General features: G+C 42.4%; 1 protein-coding gene across 2 annotated transcripts in view; it reads left to right on the top strand.

Moving 5' to 3' along the window:
* The window catches only part of CDH5 (cadherin 5), a 57,676-nt gene extending 44,936 nt beyond the window's left edge, over positions 1-12,740 (top strand). For both annotated transcript variants that reach the window (XM_084812437.1, XM_084812438.1), the window contains exons 10-12: positions 4,960-5,068; positions 5,372-5,617; positions 7,349-12,740. In XM_084812437.1, the coding sequence (XP_084668563.1) occupies positions 4,960-5,068; positions 5,372-5,617; positions 7,349-7,860 (867 nt within the window). In that variant the 3' untranslated portion in view covers positions 7,861-12,740. The remainder of the gene's footprint in view (positions 1-4,959; positions 5,069-5,371; positions 5,618-7,348) is intronic.
* Positions 12,741-12,960: the final 220 nt, after the last annotated feature.

Here is a 12,960-nt window from a genome sequence, read left to right as displayed (position 1 = left end):
CATAAACAGGATATAAATAATGGGTTGGATCCAGTCTTATTCATACTTTGAGTTGACCTAGTAGAACCCTGACCAACATAAGTCCCATAGATTTCAATCAATTGATTGTGTGGGTACAGGACTACAGCCTAAGTCTGGCTCCAACCCACTATTAGGTGGAACAGAATCCTTGGGAAACTCACCCATGATGATGATTAAAAATCAAAAAGTCTACATAAATAAATACTTTTACTGACCATTATTAAAATTATATTTAATTGATATAAGAAATAGCATAATATAACAAACAAAATTTGTTACTACAGTGAAAACCATCAACAATAATTGACCAACAGAAAAAACATCATATTATGTAGCAATAGCATACTTCCTACTTTTAGACATAAAATTGTCTTTGACACTCTACACAGGTTCAGATAAATCAGAAAATGTGATTTAATCGTGGCTCAAAGCCAGACTCAAAGTGTACTGTATGTGTCTTACTCTTTTACTAAGGTGTAGAAGGAAAGACTCACACCTCAGCAGTCATCTCAAGAACGCCTCCCACTAGCTCTCTTTATAATATCCTGAGTTCAAACCCAACCAATCCGAGTAAAAGAGGCAGTTCCAGGATTCATTTAACCCTCTGAGAACCAGATACTGCAATTGTAGAATCCATGTTGCCTCTGATTTTTGTGATTTGCAAGTTACTTTGGGAGAACTTTTTCATTACAAAATGTGCCATTTGTTGTTGTTCAGTCGTTCAGTCGTGTCCGACTCTTCGTGACCCCATGGACCATAGCACGCCAGGCCTTCCTGTCCTGCGCTCTCTCCCGGAGCGTGCTCAAGTTCATATTCATTGCATCCGTGATGCTATCTAGCCATCTCATCCTCTGTCGTCCCCTTCTCCTTTTGCCTTCAGTCTTTCCCAGCATCAGGGTCTTTTCCAGGGAGTTTTCTCTTCGCATTAGGTGGCCAAAATATTGGAGCTTCAGCTTCATTATCTGTCCTTCCAAAGAGCAGTCAGGGTTGATTTCCTTTAGGATGGACTGATTTGACCTCCTTGCAGTCCAGGGGACTCGTAAGAGTCTTCTCCAGCACCACAGTTCGAAAGCATCAATTCTTCGGCGCTCAGCCTTCCTTATAGTCCAGCTCTCACAGCCATACATTACTACTGGGAAAACCATAGCTTTGATTAGACGGACCTTTGTCGGCAAGGTGATGTCTCTGCTTCTTACTATGCTGTCTAGGTTTGCCATAGCTTTCCTCCCAAGGAGCAAGCGTCTTTTAATTTCATGGCTACAGTCACCGTCTGCGGTGATCTTGGAGCCCAAGAAAGTAAAATCTGTCACTGCTTCCATTTCTTCCCCTTCTATATGCCAGGAAGTGATAGGGCCAGATGCCATGATCTTAGTTTTTTTAATGTTGAGTTTCAAACCAGCTTTTGCACTCTCCTCTTTCACCCTCAACAAGAGGCTCTTGAGATCCTCTTCGCTTTCTGCCATTAGGGTGGTATCGTCTGCATATCGGAGGTTGTTGATAATTCTCCCGGCAATCTTAATTCCGATCTCTGATTCATCCAACCCGGCATTTCTCATGATGTACTCTGCATATAAGTTAAATAAGCAGGGTGACAATATGCAGCCTTGTCGTACTCCTTTCCCAATTTTGAACCACTCGGTTGTTCCATGTCTGGTTCTTACTGTTGCTTCTTGACCCTCGTACAGGTTTCTCAGGAAACAGGTAAGGTGGTCTGGTACTCCCATCACTTTAAGAATTTGCCACAGTTTGTTGTGATCCACACAATCAAAGGCTTTAGCGTAGTCAATGAAGCAGAAATAGACGTTTTTCTGGAATTCTCTTGCTTTCTCCATGATGCAGCGAATGTTGGCGATTTGATCTCTAGTTCCTCTGCCTCTTCGAAACCCAGCTTGTACTTCCGGTAGTTCTCGGTTCGCATACTGCTGAAGCCTAGCTTGTAGGATTTTGAGCATCACCTTGCTGGCATGTGAAATGAGCGCAATGGTGCGGTAGTTTGAACACTCTTTGGCGTTGCCCTTCTTTGGAATTGGAATGTAAACTGACCTTTTCCAGTCTTGTGGCCACTGTTGAGTGTTCCAGATTTGTTGGCATATTGAATGCAGCACTTTAACAGCATCATCTTTTAGGATTTTAAATAGCTCGGCTGGAATACTGTCATCTCCGCTAGCTTTGTTGTTACTAATGCTTCCTAAGGCCCACTTGACTTCACTCTCGAGGATGTCCGGCTCAAGTTCAGTGACCGCACTATCATGGCTATCAGGGACATTCAAATCTTTCCTGTATAGTTCTTCTGTGTATTCTTGCCACCTCTTCTTAATCTCATCTGCTTCTGTTAGGTCCCTGCCTTCTTTGTCCTTTATCATGCCCGTCTTTGCACAAAACGTTCCCTTGAGATCTCCAATTTTCTTGAAGAGATCTCTAGTCTTTCCCATTCTGTTGTTTTCCTCGATTTCTTTGCATTGTTCATTTAAGAAGGCCTTCTTGTCTCTCCTTGCTATTCTCTGGAACTCTGCATTCAGTTGGGTATATCTTCCCCTTTCTCCCTTGCTTTTCGCTTCCCTTCTTTCGTGAACTACTTGTAAAGCCTCATCAGACAGCCACTTGGCTTTCTTGCATTTCTTTTTCTTTGGGACGGATTTCGTTGCTGCCTCCTGAACAATGTTACGGACCTCCGTCCATAGTTCCTCAGGCACTCTGTCTATCAGGTCTAATCCCTGAAATCTATTCCTCACCTCCACTGTATATTCATCAGGGATATGATTTAGATCATACCTGAAAGGTTTAGTGGCTTTCCCTACGTTCTTCAATTTAAGCCGAAATTTTGCAAGAAGCAGCTCATGATCTGAGCCACAGTCAGCTCCAGGTCTTGTTTTTACTGACTGTATGGAGCTTCTCCATCTTTGGCTGCAAAGGACATAATCAATCTGATTTCGATATTGACCATCTGGTGATGTCCATGTGTAGAGTCGCCTCTTGTGCTGTTGGAAAAGAGTGTTTGCTATGATCAGCATGTTCTCTTGGCAAAACTCTATTAGCTTTTGTCCTGCTTCATTTTGTACACCAAGGCCATGCCTGCCTGTTATCCCGGTGATTTCTTGACTTCCTACTTTAGCATTCCAATCCCCTATGATAAAGAGGACATCTTTTTTTGGTGTTAGTTCTAGAAGGTGTTGTAGGTCTTCATAGAACCGATCAACCTCAGCTTCTTCGGCCTCAGTGGTTGGGGCATAGACTTGAATTACTGTGATGTTGAATGGTTTGCCTTGGATTCGTACTGAGATCATTCTATCATTTTTAAGATTGTACCCCAGTACTGCTTTTCCCACCCTTTTGTTGACTATGAGTGCTACTCCATTTCTTCTAAGGGATTCTTGCCCACAATAGTAGATATGATGGTCACCTGAATTAAATTCGCCCATGCCTGTCCATTTGAGTTCGCTGACTCCCAAGATGTCGATGTTCAATCTTGCCATCTCATGTTTGACCACCTCCAGCTTACCTTGATTCATTGATCTGACATTCCAGGTTCCTAAACAATATTGTTCTTTACAGCATCGGATTTTCTTTTCACCGCCAGACACATCCTCAGCTGAGTGTCCTTTTGGGTTTGGCCCAGCCGCTTCACTCTTTCTGGCGCTACTTGGAAATACCCTCTGCTCTTCCCCAGTAGCATATTGGACACCTTCCGACCTGAGGGGCTCATCTTCCGGTGTCATCTCTTTTAGCCTTGTGATACGTTCCATGGGGTTTTCTTGGCAAGAATACTGGAGTGGGTTGCCATTTCCTTCTCCAGTGGACCACATTTTGTCAGAACTCTCTGCCATGACCTGTCCGTCTTGGGTGGCCCTGCACGGCATAGCTTATGGCTTCACTGAGTTACGCAAGCCCCTTCGCCACAACAAGGCAGTGATCCATGAAGGGGAAAATGTGCCATAGAAACCCTTAAATGAAAATAAATAAATAAATAAAAATAGAAAAGAGTTCTTATCCCCAGCAGAGTTGTTGAAGGAGTCTATCGACCCTGTTTGTTTGCAGGATTTACAAAGAGAATTGATGCTTCAATAAGGACAGTGCACTCATTCAATAATTCTAATGGTATTCTGCTTATATACTAGCCTAACAGTAGAACGCCAAGCATATTTTCTCAGAAGAAAGTCCCACTGAACTCAATAGAGCTTTCTCTCCCCTGCTGAGCCTTGCAGCCTTACAGCACAACTCTATGCATGGTTATTCAGAAGTAAGCCACGCTGTGTTTGGTGGGGCTTCTTCACATTACCGAAGAACCTAACTTATACCTAGGGGTGTATGAGAATTTCATTTTTGCTCACAGAACAGGCGAGCATTCCCCATTCAAAACCCCAAACATGAGTGCAAACACGTATCTGCTGAAAATATTCGCAAATTGTCGAACATCTGCTCGCGTTCATCTCATTCCTGATTCCCAGTTTGATTTGCTCAAATTTCCTAATCAGCTTCACTTTAGTCCATGGAGGAAATTTGCACAAATTAGGAGAATTGAGCAAATTCTGGGAGATTTGCGCAAGTCTCCTGTTTGATCGCTGTTCATTTTGCGCAAGTTTTCCATTTGCGCAGAGCGAGAGGTGATTGCAAAAGTGAACGAGAATCAGGCGCAAGACAAGCAGTAAGATAATGCTCAGAGAATCCTGGCATTCCCAAACTTCGCTCATTACCCATCCCCATTTATACCTGCTCAGGCTATTTGTCTGTCTGGACCAGCATTGCTTACCCTGAATGGCAGTTCTTTGGGGTCTCAGGCAGAGGACTTTCCCATCACTTGCCACCTGATGCCAGGCATTGAATCTGGGGCCTTCTGCATGGAAAGCGGTCTCTCGCAGAACTCATTGTGGAGTTCTTGGGATCCTGCCCTGTGCATTCACTGAATGTCACTGAAGACCCCGACCTTTTCCGTTCATGTAGGTGATCATCAGAATTTCTGCTGTGGACAAGGATGAAATGTCACCAGGAGTGAAATTCAAATATTCCTCGGTGTCTGAAGACAGCAACTTCACTCTGATTGACAATCATGGTATGTTCCCATGGATTTTCCTAATATGGCAAAAAGGGAGCACAGTGGGAATGCCAATGAATCATGTTCCAAACATGGCTTTCTGACCAATCTGAAGGAGGGTAGAGGGTTCTGTTCCTATTTATAAATGTATTAAGGCTGCCTATATCAAAAGGGTGCTGAGACCTGGCCACCCAGACGTTTCTGGGTTCTTTAAAATGTTACTCAGCCTCAGGAGCTGAACCTGTAGCAACTGGCTGGTAATTCTTCAAGACAATCACCCTTTGAGATTATCACTTAATAAGATGTCACTGCCTTCCCCAGATAACACTGCGAATGTCACCGTCAGATACGGACAGTTTAATCGAGAGCTAGTCAAAACCCATTACTTGCCGATTATCATCTCCGACAACGGCTCACCCCAGCAAAGCAGCACAAGCACCCTTTCCATCCGTGTCTGCAAGTGCGATGAGGACGGCAATTTCACATTTTGTGAAGCAGCAGCTAAACAAATTGGAGTCACCATCCATGCACTGGTGGCCATTTTCATCTGCATCCTCAGCCTCATTGGTAAATAAATGCTCACATTTCTTCACTTCCCAAATTCGTCTTGGGAGGACAGGAGAGAACGGGAACGATTTCTTGTTGTTTGTTTTAGAAAATGTCTAAGCTAAATAGACAGTGTGCAATACATAAAAAGTTCAGAATTACAAATAAAAACCATAAAAATAGCCACCATACAAACACTACAGGCAACAAACAATAAAATGATATCACAAGCAGAAGCAATACCACCAATTTCAAATGACTGGCCATATAAAAATATCTTAACCTGGCACAAATATGTTTGTGATGTTGGTACCATTTGATTGTCCTTAAAGAGGGCATTCCAGATTTGGAATGGCACAACAGAAAAGGCCCTCTCCATAGAATGTACATAATGTACTCCTGCTGGAGGTACTTGGAAGGGGGCCTCACCTGAGCACATTGAGGGGGCCCTCGGGATTATGCTTTCTGGTGGGCCTCCTCCTACATCAGTGGGTCCACCTATGAGCTCTGGGGACAGGCAGTGTGAACTGCTGCAGGCAGCAGTGGCTTGAGGCAGCCCTTTTAATTTCCCACAATACCCTGGAGAGATTGCATATCAAGTGTGATCCAGAGCACTGTAGGAAATTTAAATGGCAGGTCCAAACTGACTGGCGCCCAGAGAGCAGGAAAAGGAGAACTCAGGGCAGGTGTCAGTTTTGGACCCTCTGGGGGCACTTGCAGAGAATGCTAAGTGCTGATACCCGTTACCAAAACGTACACATTTGTGACATGCAAATACAAGAGTGTGCTTTAGGGGTTGTAGAGAAATGCACATTTAAAATACAGAAGTTCAACAATTCCTTTCTGGAAAAGCCACCAGCTTGGTGGTGTTAAATAAGCTTGGCTTCTGTTAAATGAGAGTAAAGGTGAGTAAAAGGAAACATGACAGAGGTGTACAAAATTATGCATGGTGTGGAGAATGTGGATAGGGAGACATTTTTCTCCCTCTTTCACAATACTAAAACCAAATGGAGTCACTCCATGAAACTGATTGGTGGGAGATTCAGGGTGGATAAAAGGAAGGACTTCTTCACACAGCGCATACTCAAACTATGGAACTCGCTACCACAAGACGTAGTGATGGCCACCAATTTGGAGGACTTTAAAAGGAGGTGAGACAAATGCCTGGAGAAGGCTGTCAATGGCTACTAGTCCTGATAGCTATATGCTACCTCCAATATCAGTATGCCTATGTACACCAGTTGCTGGGGAACATGGGTGGGAGGGTGCTGTTGCACTCATGCCCTGCTTGTGGGCCCAGCTGGTTGGCCACTGTGTGAACAGAATGCTGGACTAGATGGGACCTTGGTCTGATCCAGCGGGGCTCTTCTTATGTTCTTAAATGTTGCCGGGTCTGCATTAACATAGTACATAACTGTTGATGTAAGCAGTTTAGAAATAATTGGAAGATAAATAAAAATAAACAAATAATACACTTTTAAATGAACATATTCATCAGATGCTTAGCAAGGTATTTACTTAAGATAAGCCAAGTGGGTGGATTTCTGATTCCCATCGCAGTCAAAACTTCCAGAAAGGAAAGAATTCACAACTCTCTCTACTCTTTCTCTTGGTTTTTGTTTTGTTCTGAAAAGCTCTTCCTCAGATTGTGACATTTTTTGCTTTCTACTCAGCTACTACAAGTTTTTTTGTTTGTTCTCCATTTTGTAACTGATTTATGGCTGTGTTTATTCTCAACTGTTTTGTCTGCAGCAATTATCTTGTTAATAATAGCCTGGAGGAGGAGACATAAGAAAGATCTGAACGTTCTCAGGAAGAACGTGGAAGAGATCCACGAGCAGCTGGTGGCCTACGATGAAGAAGGCGGTGGTGAAATGGACACCACCAGTTATGATGTGTCAGTCCTCAACTCAGTCCGCCAGAGAGGCATAACTACACCAAGGATGACCATGGATACCATGCCTTGTGTGTACTCTCAGGTACAAAAGCCCCCTGGAAATGGACTTTCAGGCACTGGAGAAATGGGCATTATGATTGAGGTGAAAAAAGATGAAGCTGACAATGATGGAGATTTGCTACCCTATGATACCCTCCATATATATGGTTATGAAGGTGCCGAGTCCATTGCAGAATCTCTAAGCTCTTTGGGTTCAGGATCCTCAGACTCAGATATCGATTATGATTTTCTGAATGACTGGGGCCCCAGGTTTAAAATGCTAGCAGAGCTTTATGGATTGGAACCCAATGAAGATCTTTTGTATTGAATGCGGTCAACAGCACATTTTTCCAACTTTAGCCAGAGTCAGTAAGGCTGAGAGACTGTCAGTTCAGAAGGCAGAATGAACCAGCTCTTCATACATTCTCCAAACATAAATCAGCTCTCCATACATTTCCAGAGCAGGTTTAGACGAGCAGGATGATAGAAACCAAAACCAAAGTCAGGTTTGTAGAAACCAAAAACAACTGTGTTGTTGAGACAATTAATTTGATAAGGAATTTTCACTTAACAATAAAGCTTATTGGATTAGTTACCTTATCGTAGCTGCTCTAGTGATGGTTTGTGTATCCAGTGGAAGGCACAATAGTTTAGAACTGTGCCCCTTGCCCAACCAAAGATGAATTCTCTTTTTTGTTATTGTTGTTCTAGTTACTAGAATCCCTGCTCTTTCAGTCAAAACCCAACCATTGTGCTGTAATGAAACTCTTCAGGAAGGGCCTCAAGCTGTAGCTTTCACTTGTTTGCACCATTCATGATGCCTTTTTTACAGGTGAATTTTTTATACGTAGAAAACCTATTTTTTCAAACACAGTTGAAGAAATTCAGCTGCTTCAGGGAACTTTTCAAAGTTAAGAATCTCATTAACTGTGAAACCATCTTAAATCTGTTCTTCATGTTGTTGTCGTTTCTTCCAGGTACTGTAAAACTGGGTATTTTGTCATGAAGTATTTGGCACTTCCAAATGCAAATAGCACATTCATCACAGATTGGGCAGTTCCAAGTAGCATAGCCCCGTCCCGGATAACTGTGATCATTTTCTTAATTTCATGCATTGTGAGGTAGGCCTTATGGCTCCTTGATTTACCCAGGGGCACTGTAAGTCGTTTCCTCTACTTAGAGAATCTTGGGAACTTGTAGTTCCATCAGGAAAATGATAGGGAAATCAAGGGCCGGTGTGTTAGGGACTGGCATTGTTTGGCATCTGCTGAGGCTCATGTTCCGACATGAGGTCTACTGCCAGCCCCCAGAGCCCTTTGATCCTGCTACTCCTCTTCCTCATTGTCACTGCCTGTTCAGTTGCTCTCTCCAAGCAAATGAGTAGTACGAGCAAGGAGAAGGAGTCTCCATGCACCTTGCCCTCTTTCCTCTGGGTAGTGTGTGAATTGGGACATGAAATACAAACAAATGGGCAGCAAAAGCAACAAAGGGGGGGAGGAGGAGGAGGACAAGGAGAAACCCCAGTTGAAATAGAATTCCTAGGATTTTGGTGGGGAAACCATGATAGTCAAACAGCTATATTATCAATACAAGTAGCATGAATATGCCCCGAGTCAGTATAAAGTTGAAGATAGCTTATGCAGCAGCTATCTTACAATATCTGTAAACACCTAGAAATGTAGGTAGCACAAGACATTGTGTGGTTCAAGTTACAGTGCTCTGAAGGAAAGCAGGTATCACCACTATTTCTTAAGGTGCTAACAAAAGACATATTTTGATGGAACTCCCATGGTAATCATGGTATCAGCTAGCATTGTTATCATATGTGGGCCAAACTTCTCAGCCTTTGTGCCCTTCCTTGCACTTATTTCATCTAGGAAGGATGGGCCTATGTTTATATTTGGCACATAAAATAACGAATTTTCTATCCCTGTTGACAATAAAAGCCACGAAGAGCTCATTGGCCCATGCCACCAACCACATACCCTGTTTCACAGAATCTGTCGTGCAACATTAAGAAATAGTTTAGTGGATTTTATGTTGTTTATTTAACATTAGGATTTTGTATTATAGTAGCTAATGCAGATAAGAGAGTCATCCTAGAAATATAGCAGAACGACAGTGGTTTGCATTTCATAAATGCAACCATCATAGAGCTTGTACAGCATAAAAAGTGTCTTTCAAAGTTCTTCTTTGCCCAGGGCTTCATCAGGGCACCACTTCTCTAGCTCCAAGCTATGAAATATAATGCAGAGTATGTATCAAGATTAGGGATTAACGAATCTGTCAGTTTTGGTTTCTTTCTGTTTCTCATTTTCCAATCTTAAATTCAGTTTATTCTGAACTTTGAGATCTTTCCAGTCTTAAGTTCAGTTTATCCCAAACTTTGAGATTTCTTTTTAAAGTTTGCATGAAATTTTGTATGCATTTTTATGTACATTTCTCCTAATACATGTAGTTTTGTATGCAAGTTTCCCTATTATACACACTTTTACAAGTAGTCCCTAATTTAATGTTATTTTCACAAATATATGCATTTCTACTTTTCTGTAATATAGGGATTTTAATGCATTTTTAAAAAAAAAATTGGAGAACTCTATTGCAAAATCTAGAGACATGTGTATTTCTAAAGAAAACTGAGTTTTGATTCATGTGTCATTCTGAAAGTGTGAAATTAAGTAACTTTGCATGAAAATGTAAACTGAATGAATTTATCCTTCATCCCTAATGAGGAAGCTATCACCTAACTGTATATATTTGGTGGAACAGGAGGAAGGGAGGGAAGGAGGGAGGATCTCCTTTTGAGTATCTCCTTTGGTGGCATTTTGACAGCACAAAACTTGGGAACTGTTTCTTGACTATAAAATACATGGCTTATGCATGTATAAATCATAGCTTTTACCTACAACAAACACATGTGGAGGGATGTGGGCCCCCCTTGGTCACCACACTTACTAAGCATGTGGTGCTTAAACCTGTGATTTTCACACATAGACGCCATTCATCAATGAAATTTAGCCCTCATCCAGATCAGTGGAGGCTGGTGGCTTCCATGTCAGATGGGTTCAGCACCTTAGATAGCTCCTTTAGAGTTCTGACTGGTTCTGACAGAAACCCAGAGCAGATTCACAGCGCCACTGAAATCGAAGCCACCAGCCGCCACTGATCCAGATGTCATTGCACATGCCTAGCGTGCAATGGGATATGGAAATGCACACGTGGGATATGCAAATACATAAAAAGAACATATCTAGCCAATTCCATAGGCTTAGATGAACACCCCCGATGTGTATATGGATGCACATCTGTAGCCTTACCAAGGTGTTCCTTACCTGTGTAGGGTAAATTTGTGGGAAGCACGCTAGCACTGCCTATCCCATCCTTGTACATTTCCATCACCCTCTACATATGGAGGCCAAATGTTCTAAAGAGAGGAGTCTCCTCTGTCAGCGGGGCTCATCCACAATCTGGAACACTGGAAAATCAATGTGTCAAAATCACGTGGAGAGCCTCTATGGATAGAGGACGCTCCCCTTTTCAGAACGTCACCTTCCACGTGTAGAGGAAGATGGAAATGCGCAAAGAGGGGGGCAGGGCTAGTGCGCTGCCCCTCCTCACATGTTTACCCTATACAGTTAAGAAACACCTGAATAGGGCTTCTGTGTGGACTTCTATCTGCCATACACATGGGTGGATCTCTCTTCTTGGACTGGAAGCATGTGGGTGTCTATTTTGTATTTGGAAATCAGTTCCTGACTATATGAACCATATGAAGCTCCCCTGGATGTATCTGCCTGGTGTTTTCTGATTCTGTGCCTTAGCACCGAACGTCAAGTATGCAAAGAAGGTTCCTAAAAAGCAGGGGGGATGCGACATGGCGGAACCTACAGTGACATCATTTAGGATAGACATGTAAAAAATGCTCACTGTCTGGGAGCCACCATAAATGTCTACCTGTAGTGGCCTGTGGTGCTGTCAGAGCAGAAGGGCCCCCAAATACAACAGGACTGGCTTACCACATTTTGAAGTAAGTGAAGTAATGTATATACTACCATCTTAAGAAACAGGGCCCCCATAAGACCATAAAATCCAGAGACCTAACTAGACCAGTGGTAGTGGCTGGCCTGAACACAGTTTGATGATACACGAGCTGTATTATTCTTTCCATATCGCCATTTACTCTTTAAATACGTAAATTAAAAGTCTGCACTAGCATGCAGAAAAACACCCAGTCGGCACGGTGCGACTGACACTATGTTGGCTTTTATTTTTAAGGGCTGCAATCTTATACACACTTACCTGGGAGGAAGTCCCCATGGAACACAGTAGGACATACTTCCAAGTGAAGATGCATAGGGTTGTACTCTAAATCCTGGTCATGCATCCTCAAATTCCCAAATAGCTTTATTTGCTCCAGTGTATGTTGCATCAGTGTACATGTAAACGTATTCACGAACCTTCAAAATCCAGTCTACACATCATAGATCAGTATGATTCCACTAAAGAAAGTGTTGTGTTTGTGTGACACACACACACACACACACACACTCCTGCTACCAAAGATATTCATTTGTAATTAACGCATTTGCTACTGAACTAGTGGGATTGCCTATAGCATTATTTAGAGCAATTGTAATGCTTTTGTAAACAATATCCAGTTTTTAAAGTGTCCTATGATCCCTGTACTTTGTATTCTATTTGTGTTGAAACTATTCTAAGAAGTACTGGCCTTAATTTCTGCTGTACGTCAATGGTCTTGCACTGGATAGCGTCATTTTCTATTTAAGTTCTGTGTATGTGTTCTTTTAGATACATAAAAGGTGAGGTCTTGTAGGACTCACTTGCCTCCTCCGAGGGAGGTTTGGAGGATGGCAGTAAGGGAGAGAGCCTTCTCAGTGGTCTCCCCCCCCCCCCGGTTATGGAATGCTCTCCCCAGTGAGGTCTGCCTGGAGTCAACATTGCCATCTTTTTGGTGCCAGGTTAACACTTTCCTCTACTCCCAGGTATTTGATGGCATATGATGAGATTTTTTAATGTTAGATTTTTATCAGGTCCTGGTAGTTTGATTTTTAATTCTTTTTTAACTGTTTCAAACTATTTTACATTTTTGTATGTTAAAGGTTTTATATTATGTTTTATCATGTTGTGAACCAGCCAGAGAGCTTTGGCTATCAGGTGGTATAGAAATGTAATAAATGAATGAAGTATAATTGCATTTGTCTGCTCATCAATAGGATCCTCATTCAAGAAAACAGGGATTTTCATGCACTTCCATCAGCAAGGGTCTCTGCCGACAGGACCCTAAAATCCACTTATGAAATAGATGAGGAACCACACTCAGGATGGCTTTATTACAGGGCTCAGTAGCTTTGGCCCATCTCTTTGGAAGATAGGTTTGTGTTTGCCTGAAATCCTTTATAAAATAGCA

This window comes from Heloderma suspectum, chromosome 8 (genome assembly GCF_057233095.1).
Source record: "Heloderma suspectum isolate Gila_16-S chromosome 8, 16-S_ref, whole genome shotgun sequence".
NCBI classification, from domain to species: Eukaryota; Metazoa; Chordata; class Lepidosauria; order Squamata; family Helodermatidae; genus Heloderma; species Heloderma suspectum.
Note: the sequence above shows the minus strand (reverse complement) of the source record. Positions and strands in the feature narration are given on the sequence as shown.